This window comes from Vipera berus (genome assembly GCF_964194415.1).
Source record: "Vipera berus genome assembly, chromosome: 3".
Lineage (NCBI taxonomy): Eukaryota > Metazoa > Chordata > Lepidosauria > Squamata > Viperidae > Vipera > Vipera berus.
In genome coordinates this window covers 23,664,401-23,685,061 of record NC_138204.1, presented here as the reverse complement: position 1 = coordinate 23,685,061, position 20,661 = coordinate 23,664,401, and the positions used below count along the sequence as shown (strand labels likewise).

At 36.6% G+C, this 20,661-nt stretch overlaps 1 protein-coding gene across 1 annotated transcript in view; it reads right to left on the bottom strand.

Annotated features, from left to right (window-relative positions):
• SLC13A3 (solute carrier family 13 member 3) overlaps window positions 1-20,661 on the bottom strand; it is a gene marked incomplete at both ends in the record, with an annotated part of 49,117 nt that overhangs the window by 19,216 nt on the left and 9,240 nt on the right. Inside the window, 5 exons of the mRNA XM_081323907.1 lie at window positions 2,468-2,593; window positions 3,074-3,259; window positions 5,693-5,759; window positions 9,092-9,255; window positions 15,039-15,304. Of these exons, the coding sequence (XP_081180033.1) occupies window positions 2,468-2,593; window positions 3,074-3,259; window positions 5,693-5,759; window positions 9,092-9,255; window positions 15,039-15,304 (809 nt within the window). The remainder of the gene's footprint in view (window positions 1-2,467; window positions 2,594-3,073; window positions 3,260-5,692; window positions 5,760-9,091; window positions 9,256-15,038; window positions 15,305-20,661) is intronic.

The following is a 20,661-nucleotide window of genomic DNA, read 5'->3' as shown; positions in this document are numbered from 1 at the left end:
TTATTTTAGATTAGTAGATTTTTTTTTATTTCATCATAAAGTTGCTCCATTTCAAAGGGATTTCTCAGTTTCCAGCTAGTCTAGTTATGTAAATTAGTGCTCACTTAGAAAAAAAAACAATATGAGGAATTTTGTGGACATCAAATATGTTCTTGCTTATTAGTCAGACTAAGTCCCTTTAAATGAGTAGGATTTGGCTCATATGTGATTTGACCCATCTTGTTATTCCACATATCTCTGCAAAATACTATCAATAGTATGCATAAAAACACATTCCATTTCTAGTCATATCTAGTCATATCCATGTCACAATGTTAAATGTGTTGCTGGATTTCTATTAACACTAAAAAGTCTTGATCCATTCTGTCAAATAAAAGTTTATATTGGGAAGCTATCAAATGTATAACTAAGGGTTTTGAAGAAAAAGATCTTTGCCTATGTTTCCGTTTTTTAAAGCAAATCTGGCAGCTATTTGTTTTCTTACAATGGGGCAGGGGAAAAATAATTGCAATCAACCTGTTACTCGTCCCAGCTTCTGCCAACCTAGCAGTTTGAAAGCACTTAAAAATGCAAGTAGAAAAATAGGGACCACTACGGTGGGAAGGTAACTGTTCCATGCGCCTTTGGCGTCTAGTCATGCCGGCCACATGACCACGGAGATGTCCTCGGACAAGCGCTGGCTCTTCGGCTTTGAAATGGAGATGAGCACCGGCCCCTAGAGTTGGAAACGACTAGCACACATGTGTGGGGGAACCTTTACCTTTACCTTTATTCAATCAATCAATATGAATAAGCAGTCTGACAAGTACTTAGGTTTAAAAGGTAAGGATGCATCTGAATGAAGCTCAAGTTTTCAACGGGATATACTCATAAAGTTTTTTTTAGTAATACTATGAAGATGTGCAGTGATGTTTCTTTTCACTTTCCAGCCTAGCCTACCTGAAGTACTAATGATGTTTAACTCTATTTATCTTTAGATCCAAGACAAGGTCAGCCAGATGCTATCACCTATTGACATTTAAACGTAAACCTATTTAAATTTGATTCAGAAGAAAAAAGCTCTTGTAGAGAATAATTTTCATCATAAAATAATTTTCATCATAAAAAGCCAACATCTTTAAAACAAAAAAAAAGAATACAATAAGGAAACTGAGGCCTTTAAAGGAACCCATTTATAGTACCTGAACAGGTTTATGGAGCAGGTACTGTACATAGTTCAGCTAGTCATAGTCTTCTCCACTATGGTGAGACAAATTTCTATTTAACTTAGATGAATTCTTTAAAAATTTGCACAGATTGTATATAATTTCTTATTCAGAAATTAAGGTAATGTGCTTTCTTTGGGGAAAGAATATGTGAATGTCAAATTACATTATTTTATAACACAGATTATTTTACATATAGTATTATTTCAAATACAGATATTGCATTATTGTAATCTTCATCACCTCATCTTGGCAGTCAAAGCAATTAACATAAAAAATAAAACATCAACAAAACCAAATTAAAAACTATTAAAAATAGCTGTGAACTAGCTCAGACATCTTATCCTGTGCTATGGGCAGATTACTATTATAATGATTATCTTTAAAGTTTACAAAATCCTCTTTTGAAATGCCCCTGAAGTCCTTAGAAATGCCTTCAGTTTGAAAGCAAATGAAGAAGGAATCAGTGGAGATGAGAAGTGGAGGTTGTAAGTATCCATATTACAAAAGGTTTACAATAAAAGAGTTACCAATTAACAAATTGCGTAATGAAGTCACTGAAGTTTAACCCTTGTCAGATGTAACATGCCCTGGTCCAAATTTCCAGGGAGATACTTTAACTCTAATTCTGCAAAATCACTGAAGCTTGAAAGAAGGAAAAACCCATAAGCTTTTTACTTTCATAAAATGTGAATATTTACTGTCATCACAGAACATTTAAAGAAAATCAATAACTACAAGAACAGAACATTTCTTCTAGTTACTGAATATTCAACATTTTTTTTAAAAAAAAATACTAGTCTTTGAACCCTGTACTCATTACAGTAAATTAGTGAAACTCTCTGCAGCTCTCAACAAAACTATGGCAACATCAGTTACAGAATTTTTATCATGAGGAAAGAATAAGCGTAGAAAGAAATGAGGACTCTTCCAGGCTTAGCAAACAACAGGCTGGAAGAGAAATATCTTTACAACTTCCATTTCTCAATTGAAATATCTTGCCGTGTATCTTTTGTGTAAAGTGGAAATTTTCAATTTTAAAAGTCAGCATGCTTAAGGAACAAAAGAAACAAACCCCAAAAATGATTTTTAAAAAAATGAAGGACATCACAGAAAATTATATCAACGAAAGAGGTTAAATATACATTCAAATAAAGGTGTCCCCCATTCCAGCGTTTGAATGAACACCAAGTTAAATTAATTATTTCAACAGCAAATGAAAACAAATTCAAATTATGCATATAACTCTGATGTAACACTACCTTAAACTAATGCATCCATAAAGGAAGCATATCCAGAGCCATCCAAGAAAAAGGAAAAGTAGCATTAAGGGAAAGGCAAACACAAACCAAGATCCAAAGTTCACAACATCACATCCTGGAAAATAACTTAGAGAAAGAAAAAGACCAATTAATATAAAGTGGACAAAATATCGCTGAGTACATTTCAAATATGAAATATATAACCAATACAATATGTCTTACAACCCTCCAAAATCAATTTATAAAATGCAATTAATAAAAGATCAGCCAAGATTATCTGATTTTTTTTCCACATTCTCTAGGAAAATCCTACTCAACTATCCTAATTCTGCAATTCCTGACACGTACACAGACTGACTTCATAGATTGCATTAATCTATGCTGTACTTAATAAACATTTTTTAAATAGGTCATAATAAGTTGCTTCACCTATTTGGGGGTCACAAAATATGGTGGCTGGATTCACATAATATAATACACCAATATCAAAAAGTCACATTATGGCTAAGTGCCTTGTGTGAACCTGTCCAGTATCTGAACATTTCCTATTATTGTGTTGTTACTTTTCTACAAATACCAGATGCCCATTTCTGACAAAAACGGTACCTCTTTAACTGTCCTGAAAGAATGAGGTTTGGGGCTGTCCCAGTCAGTGTTGCTGTTCCACCAATACTAGCAGCATAAGGGATAGAAATCAGAAATGCTTTCCATACATTTGTCTTGTCATGTTCTTCCTTCGTTATATCCAAGGAAATGTCAACTGTGACTTCCTTCTCTTCAGTCATATCTTTCCTTCAAAACATTCCAAATAAAAATATAGCAATTGAAATACATTTTTGCTTATAAGTCTACTGTTACCTTCAGAGAGAAATATTGGGGGCAATTTATATATTCTGTACAGAATATTGTATATTCTATACATAATAGGATTAATTCTTCTGCAGGGGGGTAAGACTTTTGTGGGTTCAGGTTCGATTAAGTTGAAGCAGCAATAGACGGCACTAGTGACACCCAATCTTTTAATTAATTTTAATCTTTTTTGGTTAGGTTTGTGATTATCTTTAAATGAATGCAAAGTTAAAAATAGTATCACTCTACATTTAATACAGAGATGGGAATGCCATTGCTGACCATGGGACGTGGTCAATATTTTTGGAAGGATGGCATTATAATGTAAAGTGGTTGAAGCTATTTTATATGAACAAGAAAACTTAGATTAGGGTTTTTTTTTCCATTTTTCCCATCCCTGCTTTCAAAGTATGTAGAAGATGAAATTTCAGCAGCCACAGGTTTTTTATCTCCTGCATGACAAGTCCTTTGTTTTTTTATCTTTTATGCAAGTATAAAAAATACTTAAATTCTAGACGTTTGTTCCCTTCAAAGACAAAAGGAGAAACTTGATGGCCCATAAACCTGGTATCAGAACATGCACTTAATTTGCAGAGGGCTCAAGGTTCAATCTTCAACACTTACTGTTAAATGAAATAAAAGACCTCTTGCCTAAAAGCAAGGAATGTTTGCCAGAAGGAAGGAAGAGAAGACACTGCCTCATATACAATAGGCGTATTCATAGTTGAATCATAGATAAACTATAGACTAGGTCCATTTGTCCAATACAATCAACACTGATTTGCAGAAGCTTCATAGATTTTTAGGAAGAGATCTTTCCCAACTCAATCTGGAGATGCCCAATATCCTTATAACACCCTTATTGAACAATGCCCTTGTTGGATTTTGTGTAAAATCACTACTTAACAGATTTAACAACACATGTGTGAACCTGCTTTCCTTTCCATTTTCTTATGCTGGCAAAGCAAAAAAGTAAGTTTTGCTTCCATTGTCAATTAATTACAGTCTTGTTGATTGAATCAACTGTACAACTGTATCAACTATTGTATCAATAGTCCAGAGGTCACCAACCTTTTGGGCACCAGGGACCGGTTACGTGGAGAGAGATTTTTCCACGGACCGAAGGAGGGCGTGGTTGTGTGTGTTGCCTGCATCCTATGGATGGGGTTTTCCTGGTTTGTGTGGACCGGTTGCTGGCATGCTGCGGCCTGGTACTGGTCCACGGACCAGGGGTTGGGGACCCCTGCCGTAGTTGATTTGAACTGAAATTTAATCAAGGTAACACAATCTTTTCAGCTTTGGAGGCCACTAAGGTGGCCACAGAGTTACCAACACTGCATTGCAGTGTCTTCACCTTCCCAACAAAATGCTTTTTCCCCAATGCAGAAGCTTTTTATTCCAATCAGACAAATAAATGATGGAAGGACTGTGCTGCGATCCTATTCCACCATTATAATTACACTTGGTATCATGATATAGGGAGATGATTGTCAGGAAAAAAACATAGTACCATTACAGCAGCCTCCCTTTCTATTGATTGAATTCATAGGAAACCCATATGGAGAAAAGAGAGATCTCTTTAGCATAACAAACCAGTGGGATATTGGGAATATGAGTACAGGGAGACACTAAACTGCATCTATGTTTTAGAAAATTAAAAGATTCCCCAGGCACTGATTTAGCAAGCAAGGAGTACAACCATATTTTAATACTGATTTGTACTAAGTACTAAAACTAACCATAATTAGTCCTGGTTAGAAAGACATCCTGATAAATGGCAGCTTCTTGAAAATGGAAGCAGGTGATTTTCTCCCTGGAACCATATCCACAGAAAATGGAAGAAAGCATACACAAACCCCAAATTCAAAATTTCTCCAAAAAAAATTTCTCATCCAGTTGTAGGGAACAATGCCCAGAAGTCTGGTGTTCTTGAAAATTGAGAGAACTGTGATCTGCAAGCAGTATCTGGAAATGCTACTAATGAGGATGGGTGTGCTATAAAGTGCAATAAAGTAGATTTATTGCACAGAATTACAAAAAACATATATAGAAAGATATTCTTCATATAGCACCTTAGAATCCTACCTTTTCTATAAATTCATCCCCAGATCCAAATCCTAGGCATCTTCTTACCATCTTTTTGCATCAAAATCTGTGCTTGTTTCTCAACTGTGAAGGTTCCTGCCATGTATCCCTTGTTTACAAAATGTCTTACCCCAGTAAGAAAATCAGAAATCCCCATCTCAGTTCCCCAACTTTTACAAAATATAGCAAGATATTTCTATAAAAACAGGAATATATGCCATGGTGATTACTGCCAAGCAAGCAGTTTCATATTTCATACAGATAATGTCTTCCTTTTCAATAGCAACTTACTCATTAATATTTGTTAGAAGCTGCATCTCAGTTGGCACCATGTGAAGTTTATTCTGATGTACTGAAGCTAAAAAAATAGATATTTCAAAAGAGTTTTTACACAAAACAGAAAAATGTTTTTGAAATATATTTATATTATTATCATATTTATCCAATTTGTATACAGTATATGTGAATCGCATTTACTCCTCCTTATCAAAAGTGGTGTTCCTTGATGTCTGTTTTTCAAAAAATGGAGAAAATGCATATCCGCTTCTGGATATTCATAAAACTCATCTCAGACTACACTGAAATAAAGGTTAATATTCACCGTAATTATTTTTTAAAATGTAATAAATAGATTAACCTGGCCCTAAGAGAATGTGCTGTTCTGATCTCACTAGAATTGTTGCAGCCTCCCCCATACACACACACAAATTTCACTACAAAACCATATTGCTTATACTAGAAACAAAATACAGCCATCCTGAATTAGTAGTCTCATACCTTAGTGCTCCATGAATATATGTAATCATCTCTTAAAGCCATATACTTTTAATCAATCTCTACCATTTGTAGAAGCAGAGTTGCTAGTCTCACTGTGCTGCATGGAATATTACTGTTTGATTTTTTTTGAGGCTGTAAGACAGGGGTCCCCAATCCCCAGTCCATAGACCGGCACAGGGCCGCGGCATGCCAGAAACCGGGCTGCGCAAACAAGCAAAGTCCCATCTGTGGGATGCAGGCAGTACATGAAACCACGCCCCCTCCGGTCCACAGAAAAACATCTCTCCACAGAACTGGTCCCTGGTGCTCAAAAGGTTGGGACCTCTGCTCTAAGATCAATTTAAAAGTTTGCTAGGTACTACATGGTATCATAAAATGGTTCACAAATCATAATGGTTCAGAATATGATTTGGTTGCTTTTTGCTTTAAAGTATTATACCACCAAGCTCAGAGAGCACTAAGGATCCCAATAATATTACATTAATGTTTGTTTTGGCTTTAAAAAAAAGAACAATAAATCTACTTGCAGTTTCATATCTACTATAGCAGACAAATTCTCTGGAACTTTTTCCCTTTGATGGCACCATACTTATTTTACTCATTTTATTAAAATTTTTCAAGATTCATAATTTACAAAAATCATCTGTAACTTTGAAGCCTTTTTAAAGAAAAATATACTTATTGGTATTGTACCTCGGTGAAATGCTTGTTTTCATCTTATTAGAATCTTATTACTACATTTTTTGCAGAGGGCCAGGATTAGGATCATTAGGGATTAAACTACCCTGTTGAGCCTTGATTTTAATAGAACAAGTGCTTTTTTGACCCTAGATCTTCTTGTATAAACTTTTCCACTTGGAACTGTCATCTGCTTTTACTTCTTTCTTCATACTGAGACAGACAGGATATTAGAGAAAAGCACAAGGTGGGCAAAGTCTATGAACCTGCTCACTCTGCTGTTGAAAGTATGTGTCTTACTGCTCAGTGAACCTGTGACTTTTGCACTGTCATGTTTTATACTTCACTATTTCACCAATCCTGGCATTCTTTCTTATTTAAGCAATAAAATGGGGTCTCACAGCTCATGATTAGAACAACAGAGAAGGAATTAAAACAATAATATACTCCGGATGCATTTTCCATTCAACAGTACAAAAAAAATGTATGTCTCAGACTGATCAAATGTTGATACAATCTAGTTTTTAAGTTTGTTCAAACTGTTAGGAAAAGGATTATGTTCTCTGACACAGCAGGTAATCAAGAACTTCTTGTCCCTGGCTATTTTAGATCTACTGATGATGGTGGTGCCAGGATACAAGTGAACTAGTGCTGGTTGGATCTGGCCACAGTTATCCATGCCTTGGTAGCACATAATTCTATTTGAGACTACCCTTGAAAAATAACAAAAAGCTTTAGTTGGCAAGCAGTGAAGTAGCTAATTTGCTATCATGTAGAAAATACCATAATCCCATCATATCCATACTGAAAAATCTTGGTTGATTACCAACCATTATCCAAACTCAGTTTAAGGCGTTTAAGACTAAGAGCCACAAATATAGTAGGACATAGCAACCTGAAACAGGGCATCCCTAGGAAAGGGGAAGGGGTTGTCAATAGTGTAAAAACAATGTGAACTGGGCATGACTCGGCAATCAAACCCCCACCCCTTTTAACATTCTCTGTTGTTCTTCCCAAACTGTGCAGCTCATAACTTCTAAAACCTTAACTAATGACTATTCTCCCTGCTTTTAAGCAGAATATGAACATTAAACTCTTAAACTTACATTTTTTAAAAAAATATTCATTAGCCATAATTATTTTATGTCTTACCTTAATTATTTTTGAGTCATTGGTTTTTATATTTCTGATGACAGTAGCCATCTTGAGTACCCTTTTTCAGATAGTAACAGGAACATTACTATTGTAATTTACACCGTAGTAATTTATAATCATTCTTGCCATTATTATTATTGTTGTTGTTGTTGTTGTTGTTGTTGTTGTTGTTGTTGTTGTTACTATTAACCTTAACAGTTCAAGTCCTAACCAAGGACCTAAGAACTGTTAAGGTAACATCTGAGTATATAGGCAGTTCCAAATAAGATTTTTTTTGCAAAGTCAGATTATTATTATTGTTATTAGTATGCCAATAATTCTTTAAAAAATAACTTGAATAGTAAGTCATAAAATATTTATACTGATATTTCTGAAATCTGGCAGGCTCTGCCTACTCCACCACTCATGTCTGTAACTGTTATCATATTATTTCAAAAAGTATAGAAGATACTGTCCATCCAAGCAATATGAGCAGCTCTGATCTGCTTTCTTGTGCTCAGGTGAGGTTTAAATCAGATTTTTTTTCCCTTCAGTTTGTACTCTTGTTGTCAGAAGAAACATTTTCCCATACTAAGTCACTGTTGTTAGAATACAGGAAAAGGCAGGTTTGAACACTGTGTACATCCATGGATCTAATGTCCTTCTTATTCCTTGTTGCAGCACCATGGGCACTAATATGCATATACATATACAGGTAAAGGTTTCCCTGTCAGTCGTGTCCAACTCTAGGGTATGGTGCTCATCTCCATTTCTTGGTCGAGGGAACCAGTGCTGTCCAAAGACAATTTCCGTACTCATGTGGTCAGCATGGTTATATGCCAAAGGTGCATGGAACACTGTACCTTCCCACCAGAGTGGTACCTATTAATCTACTCGCATTTGCATGCTTTCAAACTGCTAGGTTGGCAGGAGCTGGGGCAAGTAACAGGAGGAAACCCCGTTGTGTAGCACTTGAGTCTTGAATCTGGGCTGTCAGATCTCCAACTGACAAGCTCAGTTTCTTTAACTGCTGAGCCACCACACCCCTTTGTATATACACTTATACTTTTAGGAACATTGAAATGGGTCAATCATACTTACCTTTATTTTCTTCTTTTACCTTATTGCAATCATTAGATGTTTCCTTATCTCCGAAAAGGCTTTTTAAAACTGCCAGTGCAATTGGTAGCATCATAGCAGTAGAGGCTGTGTTACTCAGCCACATAGACAAAAAGGAAGTTGTTAGCATCATGCCTAAAATGAGCCTGAAAGAGAGGAGAGGAGAGGAGAGGAGAGGAGAGGAGAGGAGAGGAAAGGAGAGGAGAGGAGAGGAGAGGAGAGGAGAGGAGAGGAGAGGCTAAAAAATCTTATATTTTTTTTCATTTCAATTAAGAAAATTCCATGGTGACACCGTTCAAGATTAATCAGTACAGTACAATATCACCTACCAGCATATACCAGTTTGGTGCCTTACTGTCAGGCTTATCAGATAGCCAGACCCAAAAACAGATTCCAGGTATGCCTAAAACTACTTTTGTTAAAAATGGCTATAATAACAGTCTTGCAAGTCTGAATGTGCTCCTGCTCCTATCTTTTTTATGTTCATGTGAATTCACATAAAGGGTTGTCTATCTGAGGCATTTTCAAATCTTTCTTGCCACATTTGGGCTTCCACAATGTTTATCTGCTTTTTAACTTCATTCGCTCTATCAAGATCATCTTCTGCTTTGTTACGTGTCTGGAAAAAGTATTATTATAAATTAAATTATAAAATACCGATTTGGGGAATTCCCGGACACGCGATAGAAGGTGTATCTATGGGAGTGAGTTTGGATATGGTTTCCTATAAGGAATTACTTATATTGGAAGGGAATAATTGGCAACTTAAATTATTAGATGAGTTAAAACAAGAAAACATAAATTACTCTTGGTTCCAATACACCCAACTGAAAGCTAGGTGGAAGCTGGATCAGAAGGTTGGCATTACAATTACAGATGAAAACTTAGTAAAACAAATTAGAGATTCAAATCGTGCACATATAAAGAGGATATATAATGTTTTAATTGAATTGGACTCGGAAACGGAATTAATTAAAGATTGTATGATAAAGTGGGCACAAAACATACAGGAACCAATTCCGTTGGATACTTGGGAGGTAATCTGGGTCAGAAATGTTAAATTTAGGTAAAGGTAAAGGTTCCCCCGCACATGCGTGCTAGTCGTTTCCGACTCTAGGGGCCGGTGCTCATCTCCGTTTCAAGGCCGAAGAGCCAGCGCTTGTCCGAGGACGTCTCCGTGGTCATGTGGCCGGCATGACTAGACGCCAAAGGCGCACGGAACGCTGTTACCTTCCCACCGGAGTGGTCCCTATTTTTCTACTTGCATTTTTACGTGCTTTCGAACTGCTAGGTTGGCAGAAGCTGGGACGAGTAACAGGCGCTCACTCTGTTACGCGGCACTCGGGATTCGACCCGCCAAACTGCCGACCTTCCGATCGACAAGCTCAGCGTCCTAACCCACTGAGCCACCGCGTCCCTATGTTAAATTTACTCAGGCTCAAAATTTAAGAGAAAATTTTTATAAAATGTTTTATAGATGGCATTTGGATCCCAAAAAGTTGTCTAACATGTATCCTAATTTACAGTCTAAATGCTGGAGATGCAGTAGTTTAGATGCTACTTATTTTCACATGTGGTGGACTTGTAGAAATATAAAAGCTTTTTGGATTAAAATTTGGTGGAACATTCAAAAGATTTTTAAGAGAAAGATAAAGTTTTCTCCGCAATTGTTTTTATTGGGTATTGTTATAGATTGTGATACTAAAGAAACTAATTTGATGTTGAATTTGATAACAGCAGCACGGTTACTGGTGGGACAATATTGGAAGAAGGATAGTTTGCCTTCTATAGAAGAATGGGTACTTAAGGTATCAAATCTTGCAGAAATGTCTAAGATTTCTGCTTATTTGAAGGATCATTCACAAGAAAGATATATTTCAGTTTGGAGGAGATGGATAGATTATATTCAGAATAAATATGGGACTAAAAAGTTCCATTTAGCTTATGAGTAGATCTTAGATTTTTATTAATTTCAGTATTAGTATTGATTATATTTTGTTTAAGTTATTATTATTATGTTTCTAATAATTTGAATGTATCAATGTTAGAGTTAAAGCACATTATGAATTTGGTTAATTTTATAATGGATAATTTTAGTTAGAATATGATTATTATATTTATGACCCTGTATTCAGCTCTGGGAAGTGGGGGGGAAGGGGGGTTTGGGGTGGGTGGGTTTTGGGGATGTTTTGTAAAAAAAATTTTTTCTAAAACTTTTTAATAAAAAAAAAGATCATCTTCTTTATTCTCTATACTTCCATATATGTTGGACTATAACTGGCCTTCTCTGTTCTGACTGTGGATAAGCAAAATTGAGCCAGAGTACAACACAATTAATAAGGAACTAATAGGAACAGGATTAAAAATCCTGGCTGATCTCAAAAAACTTGAGCTGGGACAGACCCAATTTGTATTTAGATAAAAGACACCAGAAAGCCACAGGATGGTTGAATAGGTTGAAAAATTCAAACAATATCCTAGAAGACAGCAATGACAGCAATACAAATGTGTTCATGTAGTCAACAGGAGCTGAGATTGACTCAAAAATTCCTTTATTTTACTTTCTCACTTCTGGCAATTGCCTCGACTAATGCCTGAAAGTTTTTTGGCTAAAGTGTTTTGGAATGGTCTGCCATTGTCTCGTTCCCAGGGCTGAGAGACAGTGACTGGCGCAAGGTCACTCAGCTGGCTTTGTACCTAGAACTCACAACCTCCTGGTTTCTAGCCTGATGCTTTAACCACCACACCAGGCTGGCTCTCTGACTTTACTTACTTAAAATGCAGCAGAAAATGAAAACTACGAGAATAGAAACAACTTGATTTGTTGTCAAGGTGACAGCCACATCCATAGTATATGTTAAACAAGTTTTATGTTTTGTAATTATTTTCAATGAGCAGCCATTTTGGAAATATTTTTCTAAGCAAGTCTGCCCTATGAAATCTTGCAGCAATATGAGTAGTTGTGGGCACCTTGTGTTGCTCTGTGTCAAAATAATAAGAGATTATAACCAAACCTACACCATGAAGGATTTCATAGGTGATAACCAGCATCTTCAGTTGCACCTAGAAGTCCACTGGGAGCATGTGCAGCTTGTGCAGAAGTATGTTACCTGAAAGTAACTTAGCGCATCCTTAACTATTCACACCACTACATTCTGGACCTGTTGCAGCTTTTGATAAGTCTTCAAGTAAAACTCCATGTAGATTGTGTTGCAGTAATCTGAATGGGAAGTGACCAAGGCATGATAAGTAAGGCTTCCCAATTCCGGAACAGCTATAAGTGGTGCACAAAATGGATTTGTGTCCCCTTTTTGTCAAGTTAAAGCTGAGAATCTAGGAAGTCTCCCAAACTGTACACTCTTTGTGATACTTTTTGTGAAAATGCTATCCCAACCACAACAAATGATGGAAAATCCTCTGGTTTAGTGAGCCCTAAGATTCCTAGCCATTCAATCTTGCTAGAGCTAAGTCAAAATCTCTTTTTCCCTCTCCAGTTCCTCACACTCTTTGAACTTATGGACAAAACCTTGATGTCATCACTTGCTTGGCCTGGTGCAGAGGTAGTATATGTAATTGGGTGTCATCAGAATATTGATGATGATTAACCCCACTCCAACTGATGGCATCATCCCATATAGGTGTTTAACAAGAATGGGAAGAGAGCAGAGTCCTGAGGAAACCTGCAAAGCAGGGGCTTAACACTACATGGAACCCCCACCAACACTGACAGGAACCTGCCCCAGTAGAAAGAGAAGAACCACTGTAACCACTGTGCCCTCCATACTAATCCTTCCAAAGTAATCCAGAAAGATACCTTGCCCAATGTTACCAAAGGCCATCAAGAGATCCTTAAAGGCCAGCACCACTATCACTCCAGTTTTTGCACTTCAGACTGAACTTTTGAACCCCAGGTAAACATAGAGGAGATTTTATTAAAAGAAAACAATATCCTAGTCATTTAACTCCAAGTGCTTCTTTTCCTGCATGCCTACTGCAACAGATTGTACAAAGTAAAGAAGAGATGGACAATATATGGAATCGGACTTGCCAGCTGTTAGTGAATTCCAATCCTCATGAGCTCTACTTAGTGTGGCCAACTGTCCAACTGCATCTTTGAATATCACATATTGCCAACCCCTGCAATAGCTTTGTGGCAACCTAAGCTATACATCTGTTTTAATTTAACCAGTGTCAAGCATGCACTGCATTTTATATTCCTGACATGTTTTGAATTGTGAAACTTGTTTTCTGGAGTCATTTCTCATTCATGCTTCTCATTCACAGAGACAATTTAGCTCTTGATTGTGACCCCTGGCTACAGTTATCACTGTGACTTAATCTTTGACATTTATGTTAAGCAATATGTGATTTTCATCATTTCCCTTCCCCCATATGGGAAACACATTAAAAATAAATCACTTGGGTTCCATCATTTCAAAGGGAGATTTATATATTTATTCAAGTCTACACATGGAGTTTAATGAAGCTTATCCCAAAATCAGCTGAAAATTTAGTTTAGCCATTTTATTTTATTTTATTTTTTTATAATTGCCCGTCTCAATAAGTGACTTTCAGTGGTATACATCATGAGTCATAATAACAATTAAAAGTAGCTAAATTGCACAAAATAAATACATATGGCATCAAATAAACTGTTCTTACAGGTATTAATACAAGCAGGATATGGGGCCCTTAACACACTTGGGTTGTTGGGTCCAGGACTGGGCTCACAATCAAGACTTCACAACCTTGCGAAAAGCCAACAGGGTCATCCTGATATCTGAAAGGAGAATATTCCAGAGACAGGGGCCAGTTGAATGGTATAATTTTAGGGATGTTTACTTAGAAGTTCTTTCCACCAGGAAACTCCAAAGCAAGTATTAGTGGGTTCAACCATAGCTGCTTCTAAATGAAATCACAAAGAAGTAAATCTAAGTCTCATAATGTAAGGGAATATGCGGATGACCTTGGGGAAGAAGGGAAGAGATGCTGCCTAGGAAACAATCAGATAAGAAAGGCAGGAATTCCTAATGACTTAGCTTAGGAAGGACCCACCCTATGGAAGTGGTGGTGAGAATTCTGTACTTTCAGACTTGCAAGACTGATGCCAACTCTCCCAGGTAAATCAGACAGGGGACACAATTAGATGAATTAATTCTATTTTATTGTAAGGCTACATTATCATAGATTTTCAAGTGGTTGTGTTTATTTTTATTGTATTTTCCTATGTAGGTAGCCACCTAGAGTGGTCAGGACAAGACAGGCCGCCATACAAATCAAATAAAAATCTATACCATACCATACCATACCATACATCATACCATACATCATACCATACCATACCAGCTTATTTGCAAATGCTATAGAAATCTTTTTAAACAAAACTACAGGAGCCATGGTGGTTAGAATACAGTATTACAGGCTAACTCTGCCAACAGCCTGGAGTTTGACCCTAATCAGCTCAAGATTGACTCAGCCTTCCATTCTTCCAAGGTCAGTATAATGATGACCCAGGTTGTTCAAGGCAACTTGCTGACTTTGTAAACCCCTCAGAGAGTGCTGTAAAGCACTATGAAGCGGTATAGAAGACTAAGTGCTATTGCTATTCATCATCCAAATTCAACAAATTAAAAAAAAGAATCTGACTAACCTGGGTTAAAGGCCAGGCAAAGTTACTGCATAATTGTGCACAACCTACACCACAGCATTGTGGTTGGGGGGGAGGAAGGCAGTGCAAACAGAGAGTACCTTATGCCATCTTTTGTTCTTGGAGGATAGGAAATAAATATAACAAATAATACGTGACTGGGATCCACACATTTCTGCCTTATAATAGGTCACTGTGACAAGTGCAGTGTTAATCTACCCCTTCTTTTCTTATTTTGGACACAACTAAACTCTAGTTTTAGTTGCTCCTGTAATTACTTACCTGGCTGGTTGGACTCCCACTAACATAAGGATTCTTAATGCAATTCTACGATGCAGATTCCACTCTTCAATGGCAGCTGCCATAGTCAAGCCACTCAAAAAGAGGAAGTTGGTGTCTAAAAAGTATTGGGGACAAACTTTGTTGGCTGGGAGAATTCCAAGGAAAGGAAACAGAATTATAGGGAGAAGAGCAGTCACTGATAAAGGCAGAGCTTCGGTGCACCAATATATCGCCATCACCAAAATGACATAGAGACATTTTCCTTCCTGCAATGAAAAAAAAAGTATTATAAAGGATTTCTAAACCACTTGGAAAGTTGCAAAGACTTTTGTTATTCATATTTTATTCTCATTGATTACAATAGCAACGCTACAAATTAGGTTTCTGTTAGCCTTGCAAAGAAGTGCAGACAATCACAGTCAGGAGTATAACTTTTGCAAGATTTATTGATATATTGTTTAATCAAAGGTAAATAGCTGACCATTTCATCAAAGTAACTCGGAGTGGCACAGAACAAACAGGTAAAACTACATATAAAAACTCAGGTTGAAAAAAATATAAAAATCCCATTAGTAGTATGTATTATTATTGGTTATATTAAACAGAATCATGCAAGTCTGATGGTACACCACTCTCCATAAAAGCTATGGAGGGTGCCTTCTGCCGTATTTTCATCCACCCTCCTCTTTCAGATTCAATTTTCATTGATTGGACCATTGTCTACGGCTGTAGCTCTTTCCTCTTGTCACCAACACTTGTCATCAGTGAGTGTTAGCAGCTGCCTTCAAGGAAGTATATCCGTGGTGATGCCTGAGCCAGGCATCTTGGGCTTCCCTTGGGGGAAAGGGCGGGGGCTGAAAGTTTGCACCCAGATGAACCCTAGATAGAAACAAAGATTAAGTGTTTCTGTAGCTCTTTAAAGCCATCTAGTAGCTACCCTAATCAGCACCCACTGAGGTTCTCTACCACCTACAGCCTGCTTTCCTTGCCCTTACCCATTGTGCCAGCCTACACAAATGCTGACATTCTCTAGGGGTGTATGGCAGTTCTGCAGCTCAGTAGAACCAGGTACAATTTTCTTTTGACAGAAAGGGGTCAGTCTGTCCATGAAGCTCAAGGTGGCTTCCACCATGTCTTGTGCATTTCTATACCACTGCATATCTTCATATTTATTATAATAGTGATCTATTATATTAAAGTTTGACTATAAACAAGAAATACCTGAATTATGCAAAAGGTGCTTTATAAGTGTGGTTGATTATAAATAAATAAATAAATCATTTATGCTCTACATGAGCACTCAGTAGATTTCTTTTTTTTTAAATGGATTTAAAGATGCAAGTAGAATTTTAAGTTAAAGATATGCATCAGATGGATTAATTTCATTAATGGAGAGAGATCAGATAAGAAAATAAAATAGTCATTCAGGTGAAAAAAATCCAAGTATGAAAAGAGCCAAGGAAAGAAGAACATTATCATTAGCTCATCATTTGATATTTCAGAAGTGCTGGGCACATACTGGAATGGAAACTATACAAGCTGAACTAAGAAATCTACTTAAACACCCACTTAAATGCAGCATGCAGAATCTGAGTTGGCAACAAGAGTTGGCAACAAAACTTTATTTCTGTCATTGACCAATAAAAGTGCTAGTAAATAACATCACCTACATTTCCACAAGCCATATGAAGTGATTAATCTTTATTCGAATACAGAAGTCACAGCCACAGGATCACCAACTTTAGGCAATGTAATTCTAAAGTTTTGAGAACTGGCTGCAAAGAAGTATCATATGTAATTTGAAAAAATGGGAATTTGCAGTCCTGACAAATGGGCTATTTGTGTTGTCCACCTGTTCTACAGGTTTCCAAACAGGTTTCTGAACATATCTGTCAAAGCAATCAAATTTCTCTCAATTTTAACATAAAAACGTTTGGGAACCAAAATTCCTGCACAAAGCATCCACATGGTGAATTTGGTCAAAGGGCATCAGCTCCCATGGAAAGAGAAAAATATGTAAATAGCATCTTTCTTGATTCCACCAGCTTTGACATCTACCTTACTGTGCTCTACGGCAATGACCAATTCGTTTAATACAGCCTCTGAATGAGTCCAAATGTTTTTTTTAAAAAAATAATTATTTGACTTGATTAAAGTTCAAATGACTTTTTTGTTACAAATGCAAACTTTCTTATGAGTCTTGTGACTGAGTTAATTTTCCAACTATGTAATAATTGCCAGCTGAGTGGTTTTTTCTTCAGTTATCCAAGACATATTTTACATAATCTGTTACCACAGAGAAAAAAGAATATCTTTCGTCATTGTTCTCTCTTATTTACTTATTTTCGGACTTCCATTCCCATCAGTGCAGACAGAATGCCATTATTACAAGATTGTGGGAATAATTGCTCAAAATATCTCTTAATATCTGCCTTTGCTATAACTTTGTATTTAATCAACAGCAAAAAGTTTTCAATTACCAAGATGGCTGAGTTCCATCTCAACAACTGACAGCTGAGTAAGATCTCCCATAGAGGGCAATGGTCTACAGAACGCTCTAAAAGAGACCATGATATTTCTGTGCCTTCTTCCTTTTGTGATCTCCCTCTTCTTCTCTCTCCTCCCACCCATTCACTGTTTTTGTTTTGCCTTTTCCTCTTCTATATAGCATCCTTTTTTCAGAATTTATTTATTTATTTATTTATTAATGGGATTTATATCCCGCCCTATCTCCCGAAGGACTCAGGGCGGCTAACAACAAAACATATAATAAGTACAGAAATTAAGATAAAAATAAAATTAAAATCATCTGTGCAATAAATTAAAATTAAAAACTAAAAATAAATTAAAAATTGTAAATATAATTAATTAAAATGCCTGTCAGTCCAGGTCAGCCTGGTGGAATAGGAGTGTTTTGAGGCCACGGCGAAAGGATTGGAGATTTTGGGCCATCCGAAGCTCAGGGGGGAGCTGATTCCATAGGACTGGTGCTCCCACAGAGAAGGCCCTCCCCCTGGGGGTCGCCAGCCAACATTGCCTAGCTGATGGTACCCTGAGGAGGCCTTCTCTGTGTGAGCGTACTGGGCGATGGGAATTCGTTCCCGGCAGCAGAATTACAGTATATAGATGGCAGAAAAGCTGTGAAAAGAACTTTTTCAATATTGGGACAAATTGTGGGCCTCCTTGGAGTGTCTTGTGCAAGCTCAAGTGCAGGCCTGAATACCAATAATCACAGTGGCCTTTTTGGTGGACTCTACCTCTTCTCAGGGGATATTTAGTAGCAGTGTGGTTAGCTTCCAATATCTCTCCTGCTCAAAAATATGCTATATATACAGTAACGTATATTAATTATATGAATAATATATATAAATACATATATTAAGTGTAGGAAGATTTCTGGAGCTCGCTTGTCTCTGACTCTCTTTTGGAAAGGATGAGAGGTGAACTTCAACATTAAGGAGGGAGCTCCAGGTATAATATTCTTTCTGTACATATTGCTGTCTATCATAAAATGTGCCTGTTGAATTTATGAAACTGGGAGCTGCTGCTTCTGAAGATGTTGCTGCTCTTTTCAGTAGCACTGCATAGAATTAATAGGGCCTAGGTGCATGTCAGTTTCCCTAAATTGATAGGTATGTAGAACTAACGTTCTTGCTGGTATCACTTAGAATAGATAGCAAAAGATTTGCTCTGAATTACCTTGTGTTGACTCTTTGTTTAATGGCATTGAAGCTTAGATTTTGGTGCCCATTTTGGCTTTGTCCCCCATTGAATGCTCAAGTGTGCTTTTATGGAGACACTGCCAAAATCTGAATACGGTGCTCTTTTATTGTGGCACAAAGGCTTGTAAAGCTAGCTATACCGTCCTAGTCTCTAATTCATTGATGGAGAGGCATAACTCCACCTTGGATTTGGACCCATGAGTTGAATGACTGAGAAACTGAGCTTCCCAGCCTAATAGGCTAGACTCCATAATGATTTCACCCTTGCAGCATTGTCTCTTTTTTACATTTTTATTAGTTTATTATATCATTTTTATAAATAAAAATAAAGATCAGAAAGAAGGGACTAATACGTGCAAGGTAAAAAAGAAAAAAAACCAGTAACTTCCAACTATCTTCAGTGTTTCTTCAGAACAATGTTTCTCAACCTTGGCAACTTTAAAATGTCTGGACTTCAACTCCCAGAATCCCCCAGCCAGTGTATGAATACCAAATGCAGTTACAACCTCAACTTTTTGTAACATTCTCTCAAGGGCATCCCTTTTAGCAGGTTGGTTGAATTTAGACACCATTGCTGGCTGGGAATTGATCACTGTGCCCAGGATTCTTCGGAATTAAACTAAATTAAAGCAGTCTATTCCTGAATATTAATACTTTCAATGTTGTGATCTTGCATTTAATGATTTCATTGATTTGAAAGGAGACATTTAGATGATTCATGAACCAAAAAAGGTATTTGCTAACTAACAAAGATGCAAGTTCATGAACCCTTTCAATGACCCGTCTGTTATGTAGGATCTTTTGCGTGCTATTTATAACTCTTTTTCTGAAGTCTGCATAATGCTACTTGTCTGGAAAGGGAAGAATGTGATGGACATGTATATATATAACAGTATATATAAAACAGATGTCATTTTCCAGCACTTTTGCATTGGATGGTATAACCACCAGGTATTTCAGTTGAATGGTACAAAGAAATTCTCTGAAGATCCAAACATTGATTTTTTTTTATTAGTAACCAAGCACATTGATTTTTATTGGTATCTAAGCACATGCAGATACAGTATACTTACTACAGATTATATTAAAAGAGAAGGAAGCAATGAAGAGAGGTCATTGGAATTTTATCAAATTCTACTTAAAATACTAGCCAAATTTCCCTAATTTTCTGTGGGAACTTTCACAAATAAATCATCCCATCTTTTTCTATCTTAATCTTCCCCTCCCCACGGCTATACTCACAAACCAAGTAAAGCTGACGTAACTTGATAGAGGAGATTTACTTGTTAATACATTTGAGTTCTTAATAATTCCTTCATTCCTTGCAGATGCTTCTCTACACTGACCCCCCTTGCTGTGTTGGGATTCTGATTATCACCAAACAGCACTCTTCCCTCTTGATATTAATTGCAATTACAACATCATGTTCCCCAGGACTCATTTTTCCTTTTAATTTTTCTAAAATTTCTCTGAGTCTATTTCTGGCAATTTACATTTAATAATCTATCAATAACCCTATTGTCCAATGTGACTAAACTAGTTTTTAGCCTTTGGTGAACATTTTTTATAAAATTAAAACTGACTATAAGAGTTGAATCACATCAATTTTGGATTCATTCAATTACAAATTTAAGCTGAATTCATTATTATAGTAATCTACATTCAAATCATATTTTACGTATTTTCTGCAATGAAATATAAGCACATATAATACATTTGACAAGAAAATAGCAGCAAACCTGTGAAACAGCTTGTCTGCAAGTACTGTCTCAGTTTTTAAAGAGTCTAATTACTCTTGGAATACTAAACCATTTTTTTGAAGGTCCCAGAAATTTATTCCTCAGATTTAGTTCTCCTAAATATAATGATGACCAATTTTGTTTTTAAAAAGCAGTGTTTTA